General features: G+C 46.6%; 1 protein-coding gene across 13 annotated transcripts in view; it reads right to left on the reverse strand.

The window, feature by feature from the left end:
- Positions 1-27,532, reverse strand: part of LOC124005506 (roundabout homolog 2-like) — an 832,377-nt gene that overhangs the window by 156,469 nt on the left and 648,376 nt on the right. For all 13 annotated transcript variants that reach the window (XM_046314843.1, XM_046314840.1, XM_046314832.1 and 10 more), the window contains exons 3-5: positions 15,201-15,358; positions 14,335-14,455; positions 6,737-6,875 (exon numbers count right to left, since the gene is read on the reverse strand). In XM_046314843.1, coding sequence (XP_046170799.1) covers positions 6,737-6,875; positions 14,335-14,455; positions 15,201-15,358 — 418 coding nt within the window. The remainder of the gene's footprint in view (positions 1-6,736; positions 6,876-14,334; positions 14,456-15,200; positions 15,359-27,532) is intronic.

The following is a 27,532-nucleotide window of genomic DNA, read 5'->3' on the forward strand; positions in this document are numbered from 1 at the left end:
GACCTGTGCCGCTTCCTGTGTGAGGCAGGGTCGTACTCTGCGGATGTTGTAGAGCATGAACCTACAGGAACGGGCCACCGCCTTGATGTTAATTGAGAACGGCAGGGTGTTGTCCAGGATCACGCCAAGGTTCTTAGAGCTCTGGGAGGAGGACACAATGGAGTTGTCAACCGTGATGGCGAGATCATGGAACGGGCAGTCCTTCCCCGGGAGGAAGAGCAGCTCCGTCTTGCCGAGGTTCAGCTTGAGGTGGTGATCCGTCATCCACGCTGATATGTCTGCCAGACATGCAGAGATGCGATTCACTACCTGGTCACACCACTGTCTAACAACACTGTCTGTAACACCACTGTCTGTAACACCACTGTCTGTAACACCACTGTCTGTAACAACACTGTCTGTAACACCACTGTCTAGCAACACTGTCTGTAACACCACTGTCTGTAACACCACTGTCTGTAACACCACTGTCTGAAACACCACTTCTTTAAGATAAAGTAAATTGCACACACCCACACCAGACACACACACACACACACACACACACACACACACACACACACACACACACACACACACACACACACACACACACACACACACACACACACACACACACACACACACACACACACACACACACACACACACACACACACACACACACACACACACACACAAAGATGAAGTGTGTTAAAAAGGAAAGCATGGGACATGAAAGTGGGTGTAGCGTGTTATGGAGCTGCAGCTCTGGGGACGGGGGCACTAAGGGTATGAATACAGATGGGCTACTGGGGCGAATGGATTCAGATAAGAGGAGGGCACAAGGGTCAGAGGGAGGGATAGAGAGGAGGGAGAGAGAGGGAGAAAGGGATTTGGGCCACACGGAGAGTGCTGGGAGATGAAACACACCCTGTCCAAGTCCGTTCTCTGGGATTTGGGGCTCGCTATAGTTGACTCTTCTGAATCTCTCCCGCCTGGAAAAAATGAGCTTTCTGTTCCTCTCGGTTCCTCCCATCCTGGCTCTCAGATGTGGCAGAGGGATTTCCATGGGCTCCCTCCTCTCCACATTACTGAATGATGTAAAGAAACCTCCCTCTTCCAGCCATATGGACGTTACACACAAGTTCTACAGATTTGGTTCAAGACTGTGTGTTTGGTCGCATAACACATTATTATGTTTATACCAGCGTTAAAGCTACACTAGTACAGCAACACATAATGCAATCTTGTAAAATGTGCCACTAAGCCTCTATTCACCATAGTGAAAACACCACCACACTCTCCGTTACCTCATACCAGGGCCTGTGTACCAGTGTCTGTGTTTCCCTGAGAGACAACTAGAGCCACCAAGAACATTAAAGAGACGTCTACGCATCTGAAGCTCCAGCTATCGTCCTTTAAAACACACACACACACGCGCACACACACACACACACACACACACACACACACACACACACACACACACACACACACACACACACACACACACACACACACACACACACACACACACACACACACACACACACACACACACACACACACACACACACACACAATCTGCCAGGCATCTGTCAGTGAGGGGATCTTTGCTGTAGAGTTTTTCCTGCTGTATCTCCTACATCTCCCTATAGAGTTTCAGTGTCTGTTCAGAACCACTCTGACAAACTCTAAAATGCCTCGCTGTGGTTACCATGGCGCCATGGGCTCTGGCAGCGCTCCTGGTAGAAGATGCACAGATCTACTTTACCGACGTCATTGTCCCCTTGGGCAAAATTTGTTGCAGTGTCATGCACACACTTTAAAATTAATTTTTACGAAAAGGACAAGAACAATATAACCTAAACCATTAGGGGATAAATAAAAAACTGATCTTAGATCAGTGTCTAGGGCTAGTAGCGCCATGCTCTGCATGATTCGTAGACAGCAGACGGTAGCTACGGGACAAGCCAATCACTGTGAGGCAGACAGGGTGGAGGGGGGCATCAGGACATATATCAAATGGATGGAAGGGGGATCAGGACATATATAAAATGGAAGGAAGGGGGGATCAGGACATATATAAAATGGAGGGAAGGTGGGATCAGGACATATATAAAATGGAAGGAAGGGGGGATCAGGATATATATAAAATGGAAGGAAGGGGGATCAGGACATATATAAAATGGAGGGAAGGGGTGGGGGGGGATCAGGACATATATAAAATGGAAGGAAGGGGGATCAGGACATATATAAAATGGAGGGAAGGGGTGGGGGGATCAGGACATATATAAAATGGAGGGAAGGGGTGGGGGGATCAGGACATATATAAAATGGAGGGAAGGGGTGGGGGATCAGGACATATATAAAATGGAGGGAAGGGGTGGGGGGATCAGGACATATATAAAATGGAGGAAGGGGTGGGGGGATCAGGACATATATAAAATGGAGGGAAGGGGTGGGGGGATCAGGACATATATAAAATGGAAGGAAGGGGTGGGGGGATCAGGACATATATAAAATGGAGGGAAGGGGTGGGGGATCAGGACATATATAACATGGAGGGAAGGGGGATCAGGACATATATAAAATGGAGGGAAGGGGGGGGGATCAGGACATATATCAAATGGAGGGAAGGGGGGATCAGGACATATATAAAATGGAGGGAAGGGGGATCAGGACATATATCAAATGGAGGGAAGGGGGGATCAGGACATATATAAAATGGAGGGAAGGGGGATCAGGACATATATAAAATGGAGGGAAGGGGGGGATCAGGACATATATAAAATGGAGGGAAGGGGGATCAGGACATATATAAAATGGAGGGGGGGATCAGGACATATATAAAATGGAGGGAGGGGGGGATCAGGACATATATAAAATGGAGGGGGGATCAGGACATATATAAAATGGAAGGGGGGATCAGGACATATATAAAATGGAAGGAAGGGGGATCAGGACATATATAAAATGGAGGGGGGATCAGGACATATATAAAATGGAGGGAAGGGGGGATCAGGACATATATAAAATGGAGGGAAGGGGGGGATCAGGACATATATAAAATGGAGGGAAGGGGGGATCAGGACATATATAAAATGGACGGAAGGGGGGATCAGGACATATATAAAATGGGCGGAAGGGGGGATCAGGACATATATAAAATGGAGGGAAGGGGGATCAGGACATATATAAAATGGAGGGAAGGGGGATCAGGACATATATAAAATGGAGGGAAGGGGGATCAGGACATATATAAAATGGAGGGAAGGGGGGATCAGGACATATATAAAATGGAGGGAATGGGGGGATCAGGACATATATAAAATGGAGGGAAGGGGGGGATCAGGACATATATAAAATGGAGGAAGGGGGATCAGGACATATATAAAATGGAGGGAAGGGGGATCAGGACATATATAAAATGGAGGGAAGGGGGATCAGGACATATATAAAATGGAGGGAAGGGGGGGGATCAGGACATATATAAAATGGAGGGAAGGGGGATCAGGATATATATAAAATGGAGGGAAGGGGGATCAGGACAGGCTCACACACAAGCACAGGCACATACACACAGCATGGTTGTGACTTTCAGGGCTGGCACTGGTTCTGGTGTTCAATGTATTTTAATATCCTGGCAGCTATGTGTGTTAGTGTGAAAATGTGTGCATCATTATCTGCAGGCAAACTGAATTAAATGTATTTATATTCCATATTATGAAGTTTCTGTCTGTCAGACAGGCAGTGTGTTTGATGTTGTAACTGCAGATATGCTGCACAGTGGGGAAAGATACTGACTTGTACAATAAAACGACTGTTCACTCACAGAGACAACAAAGACTGCAGAGAATGTCCAAATTAAAATAATACACCCTTCACACATTCATCCAGTCTGCTTCAAAGGAGAGTGAGTACAGCTAGCTCTGGAAACAAATACAACACTGTAATTATGAACACTGAGATAGTGATCGTCTAATCATTTAGTTGCCTTTGTTTCCCATGTTCCGTGCTTTCTCCTCCAAACAAGACTGTACTTCAAAAGGCAAGATACAGCAAGAGAGACATTCTTATTCTAGGATTTATTCTATGCTATTAAACTCATGAGTGTGTTAATACATTTTTTTTACAATGAATACTATGTCCTTTCCTGAAGCAAAGCTACATCAAATACATGAATGAGTAAGTTAGTTGTGTCTATTTGGCTTAGCTCATAAACCCTACCCTATGAACCCTACCTTATGAACCCTGCATTATGAACTCTACCCTATGAACCCTACCCTATGAACCCTACCTTATGAACCCTGCATTATGAACTCTACCCTATGAACCCTACCATATGAACCCTACCTTATGAACCCTGCATTATGAACTCTACCCTATGAACCCTACCATATGAACCCTACCTTATGAACCCTGCATTATGAACCCTACCATATGAACCCTACCTTATGAACCCTGCATTATGAACCCTACTCTATGAACCCTACCATATGAACCCTACCTTATGAACCCTGCATTATGAACCCTACCTCATGAACCCTACCCTATGAACCCTACCCTATGAACCCTTCATTATGAACCCTACCCTATGAACCCTTCATTATGAACCCTACCTTATGAACCCTACCTTATGAACCCTACCCTATGAACCCTACCTCATGAACTCTACCCTATGAACCCTACTTTATGAACCCTATCCTTATCAGTCACAAACAAAGCAGCTAGCAGCTAGCCTTGACAAATGTCTGTTAGCCTGTGTTTAATGTGATGACCTTAGTGCTTCATTTATAAATCGGGAGGTGACGGAACGGCACGAAAGGGGGATGGTCTGGGGAGCTCTGAGGTACTTGGAATGCATGAAGTAAAAAAAATCACCTTTATGTGAGAGATTCAAGCACACTTCTCTGTCTCACCACAAAAACAACCGTACGTTGTTCCTTAGGTTACAATGTTGAGCAAACCATAAATCCGGGCCGGCCCAACACAAATCAATTATCAGGCACATTTTCACAAAACATTTTATACGGGGCAGGAGAATTTCAGTGCTGGCAACATGAATCAACACGGATCACTTTTTTATGTTGCAAACAGTGACAATCATTTTTCATGCAAAGAGAGAGAGGCACCAGATCTGGTAAAATAGGTTCTGGAATGAGAGATGCAGGATCTGGCTTAAATTAATCACTGGATGACCTTAGCAGTGAGTGACCCTAGTGTTGGACAGTCTTTTAAGCTTGGTAGTGACATAACCCTGCTTCTGACGTGACACAGCCCTGCTTTTGACTCTCTGTGCAGTGACTGTGAGCCACGGTGGGGCACAGGGAGTACAGGGCCAATAGAGGCCACCAAACAAGAACAAAATCACTGCTGGCACTAGTTGGAGAGAAGACGTCTAACAGGAACCAGAGTGGGACAGTTTTCTGTAGAGACTATGACACACACAGAACCCACAGGCTCTTTCTGTTTCTCTCTCAGAAAGGGTGAACGAGTTTATTGTTGTGTGGTGTGTGTGTGCGTGTGATTTTGTGCCAAGTGCTCACCTGTACAGCTGCACCTGCACACACTCCCAGGGTCACGCTCTCAGTTGGCAAACTCATAGATACTCTGTCTGTCTGTCTGTCTGTCTGTCTGTCTGTCTGTCTGTCTGTCTGTCTGTCTGTCTGTCTGTCTGTCTGTCTGTCTGTCTGTCTGTCTGTCTGTCTGTCTGTCTGTCTGTCTGTCTGTCTGTCTGTCTGTCTGTCTGTCTGTCTGTCTGTCTGTCTGTCTGTCTGTCTGTCTGTCTGCCTGCCTGCCTGCCTGCCTGCCTGCCTGCCTGCCTGCCTGCCTGCCTGCCTGCCTGCCTGCAGACAGACAGACTCTGGCCTCTGTTATGGCCACGTTGGCTGACCACTGATTGACAGACAGAGCTATGGGGGCACAGTGTGTTTGTCTAGCTTCTAGCAGGGTTACCCTGTGTGCTTAATGAGTGTTGTGAACAGCCTAATGGTCATGTTTAATGCCTGCTGGCAGGTGAGAGAGAACTGGCATCAGTCCTATCTGTCCTGTAGAGTTATCAGCACACAGAGTGAGAGAGAGAGAGAGAGAGAGAGAGAGAGAGAGAGAGAGAGAGAGAGAGAGAGAGAGAGAGAGAGAGAGAGAGAGAGAGAGAGAGAGAGAGAGAGAGAGAGAGAGAGACAGTGGTCTCTCTTACATTGATCACTCCTTAGTTAGTCTATATAAACTACATCATGACACCTCAGCTATACAGGATCAATCACTCAGTGCTAATGATTTAGGAGACAGAGGGGGGCCAAGGGAGGACATCAAAGAATATACACCTACTAATTCAAGGGTTTCTCTATATTTGTACTATTTTCTACATTGTAGAATAATAGAGAAGATATCAAAACTATGAAATAACACATATTTAATCATGTAGTTACCAAAAAAGTATTAAACAAATCAAAATATATTTGAATTGATTTCAAAGTAGCCACACTTTGCCTTGATGAAAGCTTTCCACTCTCTTGGCATTCTCTCAACCAGCTTAATCTGGAATGCTTTTCCAACATCCTTGGCATCCTCTCAACCAGCTTTGAATATTTTTCTGGAAAGTGTTTCCCGAATGCACATTTCAATGGTTGTTTGTTTGATATATTGATTGGTTGATTAGTTGGTTATTTGATAGATTGATTGGTTGGTTTACTGATATGTTGATTAGTTGATCAAATAGAGGAAACAGAGTACTATTGAAGAAGGGTCTTACCTCCCACGGGGCACATCAACATCATTCTTCCTCCAGCGTACGTTGGGCTGGGGGTCTCCCTGCACCTGGCACCGGAACTCTACCCCCTCCTCCTCCAGGACCACTTGGTTGATGGGCCGACGCAGGAAGGTGGGACGCTCTGGAGGACAGAGAGAGGAAATGAGGGAGAGAGACAGACAGACAGACAGACAGACAGACAGACAGACAGACAGACAGACAGACAGACAGACAGACAGACAGACAGACAGACAGACAGACAGACAGACAGACAGACAGACAGATAGATAGATAGATAGATAGATAGATAGATAGATAGATAGATAGATAGATAGATAGATAGATAGGGCAGGTCAGACACAGCAATAGTCAGAGAGCGCAAGCTTTGCCGTACCCTTTCTCTACCGTGTGCAGGTAGGCTGCTGTTGGCCAAATTTGTGGATTAAACAAAGTCTCAAAAAAGTATTGTGTCTGGAAGCAGATTTGAAGGGAAAGGTGCCAGGCAAGACTAAGGTTTCCTTTTTCCAAGCCGTACGGAGGGTGCTCTAGCAAACAAACAGCAGAGACCTGAGCCTCTGCTGCTGCTACTCTCTGATTATCATATATTCATAGTCACTTTAACATACATGCATGTACAGGACTTCCGGTTGGAGCGAGTGGTCGCATCCGGTTGGAGCGAGTGGTCGCATCTGCACTTCGCTCCCGCGGGTAGTATAACTTTTTCATTATATTTCATTATAGCACAACGGTTTGATTTGTCTAATCTTAGCAATTTCTTCTCAGCTAGCTACATAGCCGTCTTTGTATCAAAGATAATTGCGTAATTATCGTATTTCGCCATCCTAACGTAGTCTTCACTAGCCAGCTAGCTAACGTCCACTGATTAGCTGCACTGGAGAAACTATTACACTCAACTGAACGACTTGATTAGTGTAGTGTTAGCTAGCTACATAGCTGTCTTTGCTGTCTTCGTATCATCGTATCCAAGATAATTGTGTTTAGGTTTAGAGTGTGTAGTCTTAGAGTGATTATCTTAATTTACAGAGGTTAGCTAGCCAGCTATTTGTCGTCCTTAACGTAGGAGACTCTGCTAGCTAGCCAACAGCTAGCCAACGTCTTCTGAATAGACTCAACAACCCGGTCGCATTCACAGGTAGTATCACATTTTCACTTCATTTCATTACAGTACAACGGTTTGATTTGTTTGATCGTAGCTAGCTACATAGCTAGCTACATAGCCGTCTTTGTATCAAAGATAATTGTGTAGTCTAGAGCGATTTTCTAGGTTAGCTAGCCAGCTATTGTCGTTCTTTTAACGCAACGTAACGTAAACAACACTGCTAGCTAGCCAGCTAGCCCCCGAATAGCAACACTGCAGAAACTATTACACTCAACGGAACGACTTGATTAGTGTAGTGTCAACAACGCACCCACTGCCAGCTGGCCTACTTCAGCAGTACTGTATCATTTTAATAATTTTAGTCAATAAGATTCTTGCTACGTAGCTTAACTTTCTGAACATTCGAGACGTGTAGTCCACTTGTCATTCCAATCTCCTTTGCATTAGCGTAGCCTCTTCTGTAGCCTGTCAACTATGTGTCTGTTTATCCCTGTTCTCTCCTCTCTGCACAGACCATACAAACGCTCCACACCGCGTGGCCGCGGCCACCCTACTCTGGTGGTCCCAGCGCGCACGACCCACGTGGAGTTCCAGGTCTCCGGTAGCCTCTGGAACTGCCAATCTGCGGTCAACAAGGCAGAGTTCATCTCAGCCTATGCCTCCCTCCAGTCCCTCGACTTCTTGGCACTGACGGAAACATGGATCACCACAGACAACACTGCTACTCCTACTGCTCTCTCTTCGTCCGCCCACGTGTTCTCGCACACCCCGAGAGCTTCTGGTCAGCAGGGTGGTGGCACCGGGATCCTCATCTCTCCCAAGTGGTCATTCTCTCTTTCTCCCCTTACCCATCTGTCTATCGCCTCCTTTGAATTCCATGCTGTCACAGTTACTAGCCCTTTCAAGCTTAACATCCTTATCATTTATCACCCTCCAGGTTCCCTCGGAGAGTTCATCAATGAGCTTGATGCCTTGATAAGCTCCTTTCCTGAGGACGGCTCACCTCTCACAGTTCTGGGCGACTTTAACCTCCCCACGTCTACCTTTGACTCTTTCCTCTCTGCCTCCTTCTTTCCACTCCTCTCCTCTTTTGACCTCACCCTCTCACCTTCCCCCCTACTCACAAGGCAGGCAATACGCTCGACCTCATCTTTACTAGATGCTGTTCTTCCACTAACCTCATTGCAACTCCCCTCCAAGTCTCCGACCACTACCTTGTATCCTTTTCCCTCTCGCTCTCATCCAACACCTCCCACACTGCCCCTACTCGGATGGTATCGCGCCGTCCCAACCTTCGCTCTCTCTCCCCCGCTACTCTCTCCTCTTCCATCCTATCATCTCTTCCCTCTGCTCAAACCTTCTCCAACCTATCTCCTGATTCTGCTTCCTCAACCCTCCTCTCCTCCCTCTCTGCATCCCTTGACTCTCTATGTCCCCTATCCTCCAGGCCGGCTCGGTCCTCCCCTCCCGCTCCGTGGCTCGATGACTCATTGCGAGCTCACAGAACAGGGCTCCGGGCAGCCGAGCGGAAATGGAGGAAAACTCGCCTCCCTGCGGACCTGGCATCCTTTCACTCCCTCCTCTCTACATTTTCCTCCTCTGTCTCTGCTGCTAAAGCCACTTTCTACCACGCTAAATTCCAAGCATCTGCCTCTAACCCTAGGAAGCTCTTTGCCACCTTCTCCTCCCTCCTGAATCCTCCTCCCCCCCCTCCTCCCTCTCTGCAGATGACTTCGTCAATCATTTTGAAAAGAAGGTCGACGACATCCGATCCTTGTTTGCTAAGTCAAACGACACCGCTGGTTCTGCTCACACTGCCCTACCCTGTGCTCTGACCTCTTTCTCCCCTCTCTCTCCAGATGAAATCTCGCGTCTTGTGACGGCCGGCCGCCCAACAACCTGCCCGCTTGACCCTATCCCCTCCTCTCTTCTCCAGACCATTTCCGGAGACCTTCTCCCTTACCTCACCTCGCTCATCAACTCATCCCTGACCGCTGGCTACGTCCCTTCCGTCTTCAAGAGAGCGAGAGTTGCACCCCTTCTGAAAAAACCTACACTCGATCCCTCCGATGTCAACAATTACAGACCAGTATCCCTTCTTTCTTTTCTCTCCAAAACTCTTGAACGTGCCGTCCTTGGCCAGCTCTCCCGCTATCTCTCTCTGAATGACCTTCTTGATCCAAATCAGTCAGGTTTCAAGACTAGTCATTCAACTGAGACTGCTCTCCTCTGTATCACGGAGGCGCTCCGCACTGCTAAAGCTAACTCTCTCTCCTCTGCTCTCATCCTTCTAGATCTATCGGCTGCCTTCGATACTGTGAACCATAAGATCCTCCTCTCCACCCTCTCCGAGTTGGGCATCTCCGGCGCGGCCCACGCTTGGATTGCGTCCTACCTGACAGGTCGCTCCTACCAGGTGGCGTGGCGAGAATCTGTCTCCTCACCACGCGCTCTCACCACTGGTGTCCCCCAGGGCTCTGTTCTTGGCCCTCTCCTATTCTCGCTATACACCAAGTCACTTGGCTCTGTCATAACCTCACATGGTCTCTCTTATCATTGCTATGCAGACGACACACAATTAATCTTCTCCTTTCCCCCTTCTGATGACCAGGTGGCGAATCGCATCTCTGCATGTCTGGCAGACATATCAGTGTGGATGACGGATCACCACCTCAAGCTGAACCTCGGCAAGACGGAGCTGCTCTTCCTCCCGGGGAAGGACTGCCCGTTCCATGATTTCGCCATCACGGTTGACAACTCCATTGTGTCCTCCTCCCAGAGCGCCAAGAACCTTGGCGTGATCCTGGACAACACCCTGTCGTTCTCAACCAACATCAAGGCGGTGGCCCGTTCCTGTAGGTTCATGCTCTACAACATCCGCAGAGTACGACCCTGCCTCACACAGGAAGCGGCGCAGGTCCTAATCCAGGCACTTGTCATCTCCCGTCTGGATTACTGCAACTCGCTGTTGGCTGGGCTCCCTGCCTGTGCCATTAAACCCCTTCAACTCATCCAGAACGCCGCAGCCCGTCTGGTGTTCAACCTTCCCAAGTTCTCTCACGTCACCCCGCTCCTCCGTTCTCTCCACTGGCTTCCAGTTGAAGCTCGCATCCGCTACAAGACCATGGTGCTTGCCTACGGAGCTGTGAGGGGAACGGCACCTCAGTACCTCCAGGCTCTGATCAGGCCCTACACCCAAACAAGGGCACTGCGTTCATCCACCTCTGGCCTGCTCGCCTCCCTACCACTGAGGAAGTACAGCTCCCGCTCAGCCCAGTCAAAACTGTTCGCTGCCCTGGCCCCCCAATGGTGGAACAAACACCCTCACGACGCCAGGACAGCGGAGTCAATCACCACCTTCCGGAGACACCTGAAACCCCACCTCTTTAAGGAATACCTAGGATAGGATAAGTAATCCCTCTCCCCCCCCTTAAGATTTAGATGCACTATTGTAAAGTGACTGTTCCACTGGATGTCATAAGGTGAATGCACCAATTTGTAAGTCACTCTGGATAAGAGCGTCTGCTAAATGACTTAAATGTAAATGTAAATGTACATACTACCTCAATTGGCCCGACCAACCAGTGCCTCCGAACATTAGCTAACCGGGCTATCTGCATTGTGTCCCGCCACCCACCACCTGCCAACCCCTCTTTTACGTTACTGATACTCTCTGTTTATCATATCAGTCACTTTAACCATATCTACATGTATATACTACCTCAACCAGCCCGACTAACCGGTGTCCGTATGTAGCCTCGCTACTGTATATAGCCTCGCTACTGTATATAGCCTCTCTACTGTATATAGCCTCCCTACTGTATATAGCCTCTCTACTGTATATAGCCTCCCTACTGTATATAGCCTCTCTACTGTATATAGCCTCTCTACTGTATATAGCCTCCCTACTGTATATAGCCTCTCTACTGTATATAGCCTCCCTACTGTATATAGCCTCTCTACTGTATATAGCCTCCCTACTGTATATAGCCTCTCTACTGTATATAGCCTCTCTACTGTATATAGCCTCCCTACTGTATATAGCCTCTCTACTGTATATAGCCTCCCTACTGTATATAGCCTCTCTACTGTATATAGCCTCCCTACTGTATATAGCCTCTCTACTGTATATAGCCTCCCTACTGTATATAGCCTCTCTACTGTATATAGCCTCTCTACTGTATATAGCCTCCCTACTGTATATAGCCTCTCTACTGTATATAGCCTCCCTACTGTATATAGCCTCTCTACTGTATATAGCCTCCCTACTGTTACTGTCACGACTTCCGCCAAAGTCGGCTCCTCTCCTTGTTCGGGCGGCGTTCGGAGGTCGACGTCACCGGCTTTCCAGCCATCTCCACTCCATTTTTCATGTATCCATTTGTTTTGTCTTGTTCCCTGCACACCTGGTTTTCATTTCCCAATCAATTAATATGTATTCATTCCTCTGTTCCCCATCATGTCTTTGTGTAGGATTGATTGTGTTACATGTATTTTGATATTGTGGATATTGTTACGTGTATTACTTTTTGTCTATGTTCTGTGTTTTGACCGGATTAAAAAGTGTGCCCGTTCACTACACTCTGCTCTCCTGCACCTGACATCTCGTCCAATACACTCCTAACAGTTATAGCCTCCCTACTGTCTTTTTACTGTTGTTTTATTTCTTTACTTACCTATTGTTCACCGAATACCTTTTTTTGCACTGTTGGTTAGAGCCTGTAAGTAAGCATTTCACTGTGAGGTCTACACCTGTTGTATTCTGCGCATGGGACAAATATACTTTGATTTGATTTGAGGACACCATCCAACCTGGAACTCAGCTGCCAGGCTTGCATGGACAGACCAGATACAAATTCAATTAGCACTTGAGGTGTGAAGTAAAATGAGTCGAGGTCTTTGGGCCCAACAAGTGTCAGGAGTCTTTGAAGAAACCTTCGAAGCCCCCGCCTGCTGTTCAAAGACCTGACCTTTATACAAGAAACCTGCCTTCACAATTAAAAGCTTCCTCCCAGTGGGTGAGATACCTACTCCTGATGCCTGCTGCTCTGCTGCCTGGATTCCATCTGGCGGTCTGATGGTACACTGTCCTTCTCTCAGCACGTATCAAAGCTGCAGGCTAAAGTTAAATCTAGACTTGGTTTCCTCTTATCGTAATCGCTCCTCATTCACCCCAGCTGCCAAACTAACCCTGATTCAGATGACCATCCTAACCATGCTAGATTACAGAGATGTAATTTATACATTGTCAGGTCAGGGTGCTCTCGAGTGGCTAGATGTTCTTTACCATTCGGCCATCGGATTTGCCACCAATGCTCCTTATAGGACACATCACTGCACTCTATACTCCTCTGTAAACTGGTCATCTCTGTAAACCCGTCGCAAGACCCACGATCTGAGATCTGCTGCCCTCATCCTCCACATACAACACCCGTTCCGCCAGTCACATTTAGTTGAATGTCCCCAAAGCACACACATCCCTGGGTCGCTCCTCTTTTCAGTTCGCTGCAGGTAGCGACTGGAACGAGCTGCAACAAACACTCAGACTGGACTACTTTATCTCTTCATTCAAAGACTCAGTCATGTACACTCTTACTGACAGTTGTGGCTGCTTTGTGTGATGTATTGTTGTCTCTACCTTCTTGCTCTTTTTGCTGTTGTCTGTGCTCAATAATGTTTGTACCATGTTTTGTGCTGCTACCATGTTGTCCTGATACCATGTTGTTGCTATGTTGTGTTGCTACCATGCTGTGTTGTCATGTGTTGCTGCCTTGCTATGTTGTTGTCTTAGGTCTCTCTTTATGTAGTGTTGTGTTGTCTCTCTTGTGGTGATGTGTGTTTTGTCCTATATTTATATTTAATTAAATAAAATAAATAATCCCAGCTCCCGTCAGGGGGCCTCTTGCCTTTTGGTAGGCCTCACTGTAAATAAGAATTTGATCTTAACTGACTTGCCTAGTTAAATAAAGGTTAAATAAAAATGAAATGAAAGACTCAGCTCAGTATAATGATGACTGCTTCAGTGGTTACTGTACATAAAGAATTCTTAGATAGCGTCAAAAAGGGTTTAGTTTAATTGGTGGGTCAGGAGAAAATGTATGCAAAATATAAAAAAATTACCACCTTTTTCTCCCCAATTTCGTGGTATCCAATTGCGATCTTGTCTCATTGCTGCAACTCCCCGACGGGCTCCGAAACATGATCCGCCAAGCCGCGCTTCTTATTAACCACTCGCTAGAGCACGATGAAGAAAGTAAAGCCCCCCCCCCACCTGGACACACTCTCCACCAAACTTGGACGACATTGGGCCAATTATGCACCGCCCTATGTGACTCCTGGTCACGGCCGGTTGTGATCGAACCAAAGGCTGTAGTGATGCCACAACACTGTGATGCAGTGCCTTAGACCTCTGCGCCACTCAGGAGGCCATGCGAAAAAATGTAAAACACATTTGGGAGAACTGTCAGGCATTCATGCTTACCAAACACAGTCAGCTGGGCCGTCTCACTGTCTCTCTCTCCCACCATGTTTGTGCCAACACAGATGAACATGCCAGCATCACTCTTCCTGGTGTTGGAGATCATCAGCTTCCCTCCTCGGATCTGAGGACACAGGGAAACAAGTTGATCTACATACCTCACACAGGGCTATGACCAGGGCTTGGTTAGTATTATGTGGTTAGTTAGTAGCATGTGGTTAGTTAGCAGCATGTGGTTAGTTAGTAGCATGTGGTTAGTTAGTAGCATGTGGTTAGTTAGCAGCACATGGTTACTTAGTAACATGTGGTTAGTTAGTAGAATGTGGTTAGTTAGTAGAATGTGGTTAGTTAGTAGAATGTGGTTAGTTAGTATAATGTGGTTAGTTAATATTATGTGGATAGCTAATATTATGTGTATAGTTAGTAGAACATGGTTAGTTAGTAGCATGTGTTTAGTTAGTAGCATGTGGTTAATTAGTAGAATGTTGTTAGTTAGTAGCATGTGGTTCGTTAGAAGCATGTGGTTATTTAGTAGCATGTGGTTAGTTAGTAGCATGTGTTTAGTTAGTAGCATGTGGTTAGTTAGTAGCATGTAGTTAGTTAGAAGCATGTGGTTAGTTAGAAGCATGTGGTTAGTTAGTAGCATGTGGCTAGTTAGTATCATGTGGTTCGTTAGAAGCATGTGGTTAGTTAGTAGCATGTGGTTAGTTAGAAGCATGCGGTTAGTTAGTAGCATGTGGTTAGTTAGTAGCATGTGGTTCGATAGAAGCATGTGGTTAGTTAGTAGCATGTGGTTAGTTAGTAGCATGTGGTTAGTTAGAAGCATGAGGTTAGTTAGTAGCATGTGGTTAGTTAGTAGTCGTACTTACTGTAATCCTGTCCTCCTTGTCTTCGATGCGTACTTTGTCCTTCTTCCAGTAGATGGTTGGTTCAGGGTGACCTCTAGGCGGGATACACTCCAGGATGGCCGGCTCCCCGGCTGCCACCACCACGTCTGTAGGGTTCTGTCGGAAGTCATCACGCAGCACTGAGGAGAAAGAGACAGAGGAGAGAGAGATGGAGGGTGAGCCTGGGGAGAAGACTCTGCAATGACGAAACACTTTATCTGATCTAATACTTAGCTAGGTGTACACAATGAGTGTGTGTGTGTGTGTGTGTGTGTGTGTGTGTGTGTGTGTGTGTGTGTGTGTGTGTGTGTGTGTGTGTGTGTGTGTGTGTGTGTGTGTGTGTGTGTGTGTGTGTGTGTGTGTGTGTGTGTGTGTGTGTGTGTGTGTGTGTGTGTGTGTGTGGTGAGTGCATGGTGAGATGCTGCTGCTGTGTTAGACTGAAATGTGAGGTTTCATCTGACTGGTCTAGCACAAGTAGCGGCTAATTGGAGTTAATGGAGGTCCCGGGGGAGGCAGCAGTTCAAACACACACACACACACAATGCCCTGAAGCATGGTATCACTCACATCACAGAGTTCACAGAGGCACAGCACTGTTCAGTACCGTGGGCACACACACACATACACACACACACACACACACACAGTCCGTGGGTGGTCTGGCAAACAATGTTTCCGCTATCTTATCCTCCCCTTCAGGTAGTCCTTTCCCCACACAGATCCCCTCTCAGCTTGTCTAGTGTTCTGTCATACACACAGAACAGCTCATTATCAACCAGGCAATGGCTGCACATGTTAACACTTTACAATACACCTCAATCCCCATTAGTTACTGGAGACTACACCTGCATCTGTGTCTTCTATGTTAACAAATTGCCTTACAAAAACCGCTGAACAGACATAAAGAGCTGCTTCTCAGAGAAACAAATGACCTTAAAAGCTCAGGCTACTTGTTATAATCACAAATTGGGGATCATTCTAGAACATGCTGGGTGCGCTCAAGCTGACGTTTTCCCGCTGAACCCAAACCAAATCCACTGAATTCCAAATGAGTATTTGCGTCATGGCGGACAGTGACTGCAGCCGTGTGTCTGGGGACACATGTAAAGGATGAAAGAAGAAGAAGAAGGGGATGTTTGAGGAGCGCTAAATTAAGGGCAGCACCACAGGTTCTTGTTCAAATCCCCCGTGGTGCTGCCTGTACACACACAGGGAGAATGGGTTGGATTAGACTGGGATAATACTGTAGGTCCTAGTGGGCTGTTCTCTTTTCTGCCCTTTCCTCTCCCTTCCCCTCCCCTCCCTCCCCCTCCTCTGCTGTGCTTTACAAGGCCCACCACACCACTGTGTGTTGATTCATTTATTTAGCAAGGGATGGGGGGGAACATAGAGGGACATAGGGGGACTTTTGTGTGACACAAATTCAAATGAAACCCTCTCAAACTGGGAGGAGAGAGTACACAAAGAGAGCTGCTTCTCACTCAATGGAAGGAGCGTGGGAGAGGGAGCAAGGAAACAGATCGAGACAGAGAGAGGGATTGACAGAGAGATATAGAGCAGTGGCTAGGGTGGGTTCCCTCCCGGGTGGGTTCCCTCCCCAGGTCCCTCCCATTGTTGATTGTTGGCCGAGCTAGGATGCAGCACTAAAGAGCTGCTGTAATTAGCCAGTCCCAGAAAGATAGACCCCCTGGACAGACAGACAGACAAGGTGGAGACTGGAGCCTCAGCCTGCCTGGTTCCTCTGTTTCCATCACAAACAGAGTCCTGCTGTCTGAAATCTTACCCCCGAGATGGACTAGCCACTGTGGCCAATGCCTGTTGTTCTGGTACTTGTGTTTGTGTAGCTTTTCTTTGATGGTGGCGGCCAAGGGAGTTTCTGTCCAGATCAATTACCTTTAAAGAAATGGAAAACAGATCTACTGATCTTCCGTGAGTGTCACGGATCCCTCCGGAACTTTCATCACGCACACCTGTCCCTTATTCCCACTGATTAGTATTTGTATTTATGTACCCTTTGGTTTCCATGGTCTGGTCGATTATTGTTACTATGTCCGTTGGTGCGTGTGAGTACCTGTGCTGTGTGTTTCGGGCTTTCGCAGATGATTACGGGTCTCGTCCCGTGTGATAATCATTGTATGCTAGTGTTATTTATTCAAGGTTCTCCTCGCTCTTTTGTTTGGGTTTCCACCCTGTCATACCAACACGATGCCATGAACAGATGCATGTACAAGAGACAAGCAGGGAAAACACAGCCACATTCAAAAATAACCTACACATTTCAAATCCGGATCTTCAATCCTGATTGGATACAACCTGTACCAAATAATAAAAACATCCAGCGTGTCTTCTAGGATTTCTGCCAACATGATGATCACCACTGACCATCTGCTTCACTCCACTGCTGATTAGCAGGACATTTCTTGTATGTGTGTGCAGTTTGTGAAAGTGTGTGTTGGCTGTATGTGTGTGTGTCTGGTATGTATAATTGAGAGGATCTGTGTATGTACAGGATCTCAACTCTTGCTCTAACTCTGGGATGGCCCATATCGGAGAGCAGACGTCATATTGCATTTCTATCCCTTGTGAAAACCCCAGCTCTCCCCCTGCTAAAACACCTCACGTCCCATGGACGTAGCAGGGCCAAACTGCTGCCAGTGTGCTTACTGGGGATTAGTATAGCATATTTATATATGCATACCCTTCTGCCTGCAAAGGCTACATCTGTCAGACAGGCTGCAGGCGATACAAACACATATCAGAAAAATATGAATCCGCCCTGGGCAGACATATTTATTTATTTATCCAACTTCCCCAGGAGAGGGTTTGGGGTAGAGGGTAGCAGCAGACAGGGGGTAAAGCACAGTAAACTAGCAGCCCTACACCTGCCACTGTGTCAACCTTTAAACTTAAAGGGGAAAGAATCAAGTTGAACTGCTGGACAGCAATGGAGCAGGGACGAGAGAGGCCTTGTACTGTGGAACAGAGATGGAGCAGGGAAGAGAGAGGCCTTGAACTGTGGAACAGAGATGGAGCAGGGAAGAGAGAGGCCTTGAACTGTGGAACAGAGATGGAGCAGGGAAGAGAGAGGCCTTGAACTGTGGAACAGAGATGGAGCAGGGAAGAGAGAGGCCTTGTACTGTGGAACAGAGATGGAGCAGGGAAGAGAGAGGCCTTGAACTGTGGAACAGAGATGGAGCAGGGAAGAGAGAGGCCTTGTACTGTGGAACAGAGATGGAGCAGGGAAGAGAGAGGCCTTGTACTGTGGAACAGAGATGGAGCAGGGAAGAGAGAGGCCTTGAACTGTGGAACAGAGATGGAGCAGGGAAGAGAGAGGCCTTGAACTGTGGAACAGAGATGGAGCAGGGAAGAGAGAGGCCTTGAACTGTGGAACAGAGATGGAGCAGGGAAGAGAGAGGCCTTGTACTGTGGAACAGAGATGGAGCAGGGAAGAGAGAGGCCTTGAACTGTGAAACAGAGATGGAGCAGGGTAGAGAGAGGCCTTGAACTGTGGAACAGAGATGGAGCAGGGTAGAGAGAGGCCTTGTACTGTGGAACAGAGATGGAGCAAGGAAGAGAGAGGCCTTGTACTGTGGAACAGAGATGGAGCAGGGTAGAGAGAGGCCTTGAACTGTGGAACAGAGATGGAGCAGGGAAGAGAGAGGCCTTGAACTGTGGAACAGAGATGGAGCAGGGAAGAGAGAGGCCTTGTATTGTGGAACAGAGATGGAGCAGGGAAGAGAGAGGCCTTGTACTGTGGAACAGAGATGGATCAGGGAAGAGAAAAACACAGAGGACACTGTTACACTACTTTGTAACAGCCAAAGTCTTATACTAGTATCTTACACTGACAGTCAGAGGCCTATGCCAGAAGCCATTAGAGGTGTCTACATTTTAGGCAAACACGACTTACAATTAGGAGCGATTAGGTTTAAGTGCCTTGCTCAAGTGCACAATGAGAGATTAATCACCTAGTCGGCTGAATGAATCGAACCAACAACCTTCTGGTGTCTAAACCCTTGTTTTCCTACCTTCTGTTTGATATGACTACACTACCATGTGACTGGCATGCACCACATGAGGCTGGTGGCACCTTAATCGGTTAGGACAGGCTCATGGTAATGTCTGAAGGGGAATCGGTGGAATGGTATACAACTAGAGGTCGACATATTATGATTTTTCAACGCTGATACCGATACCGATTAATCAGCCGATTTTTATTTATTTATTTGTAATAATGACAATTACAACAATACTGAATGAACACTTATTTTAAATTAATATAATACATCAGTAAAATCAATTTAGCCTCAAGTAAATAATGAAACATGTTCAATTTGGTTTAAATAATGCAAAAACAAAGTTTTGGAGAAGAAAGTAAAAGTGCAATATGTGCTATGCAAGAAAGCTAACGTTTCAGTTCCTTGCTCAGAACATGAGAACATATGAAAGCTGGTGGTTCCTTTTAACATGAGTCTTCAATATTCCCAGGTAAGAAGTTTTAGGTTGTAGTTATTATAGGAATTATAAGACTATTTCCCTCTATACCATTTGTATTTCATATACCTTTGACTATAAGATGTTCTTATAGGCACTTTAGTATTGCCAGTGTAACAGTATAGCTTCCATCCCTCTCCTCGCTCCTCCCTGGGCTCGAACCAGCAACATAACGACAACAGCCACCATCAAAGCAGCGTTACCCATGCAGAGCAAGGGGAACAACTACTAGAAGGCTCAGAGTGAGTAACGTTTGAAACGCTATTAGCGCGCGCTAACTAGCTAGCCATTTCACTTCGGTTACACCAGCCTCATCTCGGGAGTTGATAGGCTTGAAGTCATAAACAGCGCAATGCTTGACGCACAACGAAGAGCTGCTGGCAAAATGCACGAAAGTGCTGATTGAATGAATGTTTATGCGCCTGCTTCTGCCTACCACCGCTCAGTCAGATACTTAGATACTCAGTCAGATTATATGCAACGATAATATCTAGTAATATCATCAACCATGTGTAGTTAACTAGTGATTATGATTGTTTGTTTTTTATAAGATACGTTTAATGCTAGCTAGCAACTTACCTTGGCTTACTGCATTCGCGTAACAAGCAGTCTCCTTGTGGAGTGCAACGAGAGAGAGGCAGGTCATTATTGAGTTGAACTAGTTAACTGTAAGATTGGATCCCCCGAGCTGACAAGGTGAAAATCTGTCGTTCTGCCCCTGAACGAGGCAGTTAACCCACCGTTCCAGGCTGTCATTGAAAATAAGGATGTGTTCTTAACTGACTTGCCTAGTTAAATAAAGCCATATAAAAAAATTATAATAATTAAATCGGCAAATTGGCACCCAAAAATACCCATTTACGATTGTTATGAAAACTTGAAATCGGCCCTAATTAATCGGCCAATCCGATTAATCGATCAACCTCCATATCCAACACATCAAACATGTGGTTTCCATGGTTTCCAGGTGTTTGTTGCCATTCCATTCATTCCGTTCCAGCCATTATTATGAGCCGTCCTCCCCTCAGTAGCCTCCACTGGCATGCACATACAGGCATGCACAAACACAAATACATAAAGACAAATGAACACAACACACACAGACAGATACACACAAACTCACACTCACAAAAATGCACACACACACACACGAGCACACACAAAAAGAAACATAAACACACACACAGAACTGTACGCAGCTTCTCTTACAGCCGCAGGACTTCCATCTGAATGAATCATGTGAGAGATTGTGTGGATCGATCAATTTATTTATTTGTTATTACATTTCTTTCCCATCAAATGCAGCAAAGGGCATACATTTCCTGACAGGTCAGGACTGAGAAAACACAGGCCTGGAGCCATTCCACCCTACACTGCTACCATCAAGCCATACTGCTTCCACTACCACCTCCTATTCACACTCTGGTAGGAGGTGTATTTTAACAGCTAGCTCTGAGCTATGATAGCTGCATTTCATTCAGTGTATTTTAACAGCTAGCTCTGAGCTATGATAGCAGCATTTCATTCAGTGTATTTTAACAGCTAGCACTGAGCTATGACAGCAGCATTTCATTCAGTGTATTTTAACAGCTAGCACTGAGCTATGATAGCAGCATTTCATTCAGTGTATTTTAACAGCTAGCTCTGAGCTATGATAGCAGCATTTCATTCAGTGTATTTTAACAGCTAGCTCTGAGCTATGATAGCAGCATTTCATTCAGTGTATTTTAACAGCTAGCTCTGAGCTATGATAGCTGCATTCCATTCAGTGTATTTTAACAGCTAGCTCTGAGCTATGATAGCAGCATTTTATTCAGTGTATTTTAACAGCTAGCTCTGAGCTATGATAGCTGCATTTCATTCATTCCTGGTCAAGAACTACAATAAACGTATGATCTCTGTAATTGCAAACAAAGTTTTCTGTACCAAATATTAAGTTCTGCTTTTCTGATGTATCAGATACTTATGTCATGCAATAAAATGCAAATGAATTACTTAAAAATGATACAATGTGATTTTCTGTATTTTTGTTTTAGATTCCGTCTCTCACAGTTGAAGTGTACCTATGATAAAAATGACAGACCTCCTCTACATGCTGTGTAAGTAGGAAAACCTGCAAAATCGGCAGTGTTTCAAATACTTGTTCTCCCTACTGTATCTGTGGAGTCCTTTGGTGTTTTGTATTACTGGCTGTAGACGCTGAAGGCTGCAATATAATGTAGTTCTGGGTACAGTATAGTGCAGAGAAGGGGCCTCCATTTATCTCAGTGGCAGATCTCTGTATAACCAATTATTGGGCCCCCCACTGGCTAGTGGTAACCTCGGCCCCCCATCCAGATGCAGTAATTACCCCCTCAGTGGGGAGGGAGGGGGCATGTTCACACTTAAAGTCACATATCCCTTTATGGGGTCAGAGGTCAGCACAAATAAACAGCTGCACATTATGTCTGGCCGCCTGTCTTACTGGCGGGCTACCTGTCTGGTTGGCTGGCCAGTCTGGCGGGCAGTCTGGCGGGCTACCTGTCTGGTTGGCTGGCTGTGCCCGAGGCTGTGTCTCCTTGGAGGACTGAGAGAGGGAAAGCCCTCTTCATCAGCTCAGAGAGCTCAATATCTCTTTTCTCTCTCTCCATCAATCCTTTTCTCTCTACCTCTCTCTCTCCATTCCCACTCTACCTGTCTCTACGGTGTACTTATGCAGCTCATCCAATCATGTAACACCATGTCCTCCACCCCTCCTCCTATCTCCAATTTACCAGCCACAGTGTCAGCCCACCAGATAACAACCAGGAGTTACAATCTCATGGAGTGTTGTGACATGGCTCTGGGGTACATCGTTTAATGGGGGTATAGGGATGGAGAGAGAGAGACAGAGAAGCAAGTGTGGTGGAAGGTGGAGTGAACAGAGGGAGGGTAGAGGATGAGGAGGGTAGAGGATGAGGAGGGTAGAAGATGAGAAGGGTAGAGGAGAAGGCTGAGGGTAGAAGATGAGGAGGGGGAAGGTAGAGGAGGAGGGTAGGGGATGAAGAGGGTAGAGGAGGAGGGTAGAGGATGAGGAGGGTAGAAGAGGAGGAGGGTAGAGGATGAGGAGGAGGAGGGTAGATGAGAAGGAGGAGGGTAGAAGATGAGGAGGATGAGGGTAGAGGAGGAGGGTAGATGATGAGGAGGGTAGAGGATGAGGAGGAGGGTAGAAAATGAGGAGGAGGAGGGTGGAGGATGAAGAGGGTAGAGGAGGAGGAGAGTGGAGGATGAAGAGGGTAGAGGAGGAGGAGGGTAGAGGATGAGGAGGGTAGAGGAGGAGGAGGGTAGAGGATGAGGGTAGATGATGAGGAGGAGGGTAGAGGAGGAGGGTAGAGGATGAGGAGGAGAAGGGTAGATGATGAAGAGTGTAGAGGATGAGGAGGAGGAGGGTAGAGGAGGAGGGTAGAGGATAAAGAGGGTAGAGGATGAGGAGGGTAGAGGAGAAAGACGACACAACAGGTGATGATGAGAGGACGAACATGGTGGAGGATGAGGAGGGTAGAGGAGGGTAGATGAGAAGGAGGAGAGTAGAAGATGAGGAGGATGAGGGTAGAGGAGGAGGGTAGATGATAAGGAGGGTAGAGGATGAGGAGGAGGGTAGAAAATGAGGAGGAGGAGGGTGGAGGATGAAGAGGGTAGAGGAGGAGGAGAGTGGAGGATGAAGAGGGTAGAGGAGGAGGAGGGTAGAGGATGAGGAGGGTAGAGGAGGAGGAGGGTAGAGGATGAGGGTAGAGGATGTGGAGGAGGATAGAGGAGGAGGGTAGAGGAGGAGGGTAGAGGATGAGGAGGAGAAGGGTAGATGATGAAGAGGGTAGAGGATGAGGAGGAGGAGGGTAGAGGAGGAGGGTAGAGGATAAAGAGGGTAGAGGATGAGGAGGAGGAGGGTAGAGGAGGAGGTTAGAGGATGAGGAGGAGGATAGAGGAGGAGGGTAGAGGAGTAGGGTAGAGGATGAAGAGGGTAGAGGAATGAGGAGGAGGAGGGTAGAGGATGAGGAGGAGAAGGGGAAGGGTAGATGATGAAGAGGGTAGAGGATGAGGAGGAGGAGGGTAGAGGATGAGGAGGGTAGAGGAGAAGGACGACACAACAGGTGATGATGAGAGGACGAACATGGTGGAAGGTCAAATGTCAGAGACAGAGAGGAGACTTAGAATGTCAATTAACTAGTGGAGGAGGGAGAGGAGGCACATTTCATCACACTCTGCCCCACGCTGTGAGGGTGTCCCTGCCTCTGTACACAGGGCCTAAACAAACACTCATTAACACACAGCCCTCCTTTAAAGCTCATTTTTCACCCAGCAGTCCTAATTTGGTCTAACGAGGATCCCACTGGTCAGCACCGTAATGACAGAAGACAGAAAGATACGGGCAGGGGATTCTACTGGACGCCCATAGCACGGAATACAGTGTGATGGAGAAACAATATAATGAACTATTTAATGAACCTCTCCCCTCATATCCCCTCCCAACACAAACTCCCCAAATTCAATTTAGGCTAATCCATGCTTTATGGTAATGTGTAGCTCATTAAAACGTTAGTTAAAAACTCATTAAAATTCACTTGGAAAAGTAATGGCTTCATTACAGTAATATGCTGAAAAGCAAAGAAAAAGACAGGAGAAGAGAGAAAGAGAACGACAGCTTTCTAATCACTTAATTGTGACTAAAACGGATACATTTGCATAATAAATAACGATGAGCTGCAACATTTCTTTTCTCTTCACCGCGCTCTGTAATTAACAAGCGCTACAATTAAAGATGCATTTATTTTCACCAAAATGTATATTTTTGGTAGCCACTCCAGTTTTCACTGTGTTGCATCTGCCTCTTCTGCCTGGTTGTTTTGCAGTGTTTCTGCGGCGGATGCCAGATGTGCAGAGCGTGCGGTAACTGGAGCTGGCTGATACAGAGGAACAATGTGGCCATGACCTTCTCTGCCCGGCTTGATAAAGGATAGGGATGGGATGTGCTGATGCTAGTCTCCCGCTCAGCCCTGAATGGACACTTTAGAGCCGGAAGGAAGGAGGGGAAAGACGTCCCGATTGATTTCCTGCCAATTCCACAACACAGACAGACCGAGACGCATCCAAGTATATTGACTGCCTGAGTGACTGAGTAAGGGAATTTGCCTGGTGGGACTGGGAGGGGGAGAGGGAGAGGGAGAGGGAGAGAAGAGAGGAGGAAAGGAAAGGGAATGAGAAGAGAGGATTTGGGGTTATGCTGTCTGAAGAGGAAGGACGTGGAATGGCAGGGCCAGCTGTTGGTTGATATTAAGGCATGTTGAGAGGTAAACATTATGCTTTGAGTAAAAACACTTAGTAAACTGGAACTATTACTAAGCAGCTGGGAAAGCCTGCATTATTGAGTCTACCAGAGACTGATTGATTACCATCCAGATTTCTACAGATAAAACATCATTTGAGCTGCTCAGTACCATTAAAATCAGCATGTGTTTTATTTTGTGCAAAACGGGTTCTTGACCTGAGCAGTTGATGGAAAAAAAGCATCTTTCCTACAAATGCCACATGAAGGAGTTCTAAGAATGTGTATTGAGGGAAGCTGTGACGTCTGTTGGTAAAAATGACTCATACAGTCCTGTGTATAATCCAGTATACTATGTGTCCTTATACACTACCATTCAACAGTTTGAGGTCACTTAGAAATGTTCTTGTTTCTGAAAGAAAAACACATTTTTTGTAATAACTATATACAGTATATATATATATATATATATATATATACACATATAATTATTTTTCAAAGCGCACAGATATTATATGGTTCTTTGTTGCAAGGGTTGTTGTTATTTAAAATTCACAGCAGCATATCGTCAGGGCATTTTGGGAGTTACATTGCCTCATGGGTAATCTCCTCAGCCGAAGAGAGTGCCAGAAATAGGGGGAAACATTTTCTCCCTTGCTCTCTATTCCTCAGGAGACTTCCTTCCTTCCTTCCTTCCTTCCTTCCTTCCTTCCTTCCTTCCTTCCTTCCTTCCTTCCTTCCTTCCTTCCTTCCTTCCTTCCTTCCTTCTATTAGAATACTACCACACAGCACTCTGGTTAGTCTGTCTCAGAGCAGAGACCACATCTAGACCCACCCCTGGGACAGTCTTGGAAACCCGTTGGCCATGGGCAGCATTTCTGCATTACTGCTCTGTGTTTTTCAGACAACATCTAAATGTAGTCCTGGACCCTGCTGGCCCCTGGTCCTGGACCCTGCTGGCCCCTGGTCATGGACCCTGCTGGCCCCTGGTCCTGGACCCTGGTGGCCCCTGATCATGGACCCTGCTGGCCCCTGGTCATGGACCCTGCTGGCCCCTGGTCATGGACCCTGCTGGCCCCTGGTCCTGGACCCTGCTGGCCCCTGGTCAGGGACCCTGCTGGCCCCTGGTCCTGGACCCTGGTCCTGGACCCTGCTGGCCCCTGGTCATGGTTGAGGGGATTGAGGCAGCCATGTCACTTTGGATCAGTGTTGCCTGACACATTGGAGAGAGGCTGATGCACATGCCTCTCATTAACTCTGCCCCTGCAGTCTGTGGTATGGGTTACCATGATCAACTTACTAGACTGTACTCTAATGCTGCTGTCCAAACAGCCAGGAGGCCAAGGACTAGGAAGGCAGAGAGATATTTCAGATGCATTCACTGCTGGAGATATCTTTATTTGTCAGGGGAAACATTCAAAGTTAGCCACCATTTTTGACTCTCCTCATATCACCTCTTCTCACTCCATTCTGTTTTTACACCTCTGTCATGCAGTGATCACATATCTCCATCCCTCCATCTCTCTCACACGCCCTGCCATAGTTAGCTGCCCACAACAGTGTTCTCCAGTCGCCCCTCAGGTAGAAGTGATGCTAGATGACACAGCTCCAGCTGGGCTTGAGAATGACCTGCTACTGACAGAAACAGTACAAGCGTACCTTACTAGACTGGTCACAAATTAATCTCAGTACTGCAGGGACAGTCTGGTGAAAGTTATGCAGTTTCAATGTGTGTGTTGTGTATGTTGGAGGTTATCCATAGTGTCAGTTTTCTAGTCCCAATCTATTTGTGCTGTGCTCTGGGCAAATGACATTGAGGAGTTGACCTTAGAGGGGAAAAATAATCCCAGGATGCTGTGGCTGACTGACTGACTGACTGACTGGCTGACTGGCTGACTGACTGCTGCAGTGTTTCCAGATTCACACAGCAGGGGTGAATTCCCTGAGAGCCCCACACACACTGTATACCTGTACATGCATACACACAGATACACTGTCTACCTGTAAATGCAAACACACACACACACACACACACACACACACACACACACACACACACACACACACACACACACACACACACACACACACACACACACACACACACACACACACACACACACACACACACACACACACACACACACACACACACACTGTCTACCTGTACATGCAAACTCTCGCTCCTTGCATGTCACTCTCCTCTCACAGAGCAGTTCTGCAGAACTCCACTGTGAATCTTCATCAATCTTTAATATCGCCTTTCTATTTTCCTTAACGCCTTACTGCAGTTCCTTCCCTGTCTGTTTTATGGGCCTGTATTTTAGTAATTACATTGGCAGTAGCGACAGGCTGCGACGCTGAGAGGCGTTGGAAGCTTGTAAAGGGTGTCACTGCTTGGAGGCAGCCCCTTTTTAATTAAGCTCTCTGCTGGAGATGAGCACTTTTATCTAGATGAGCACTTTTATCTAGATGAGCACTTTTATCTAGATGAGCACTTTTATCTAGATGAGCACTTTTATCTAGATGATCACTTTTATCT

This window comes from Oncorhynchus gorbuscha, linkage group LG19 (assembly GCF_021184085.1).
Source record: "Oncorhynchus gorbuscha isolate QuinsamMale2020 ecotype Even-year linkage group LG19, OgorEven_v1.0, whole genome shotgun sequence".
Classification (NCBI taxonomy): domain Eukaryota; kingdom Metazoa; phylum Chordata; class Actinopteri; order Salmoniformes; family Salmonidae; genus Oncorhynchus; species Oncorhynchus gorbuscha.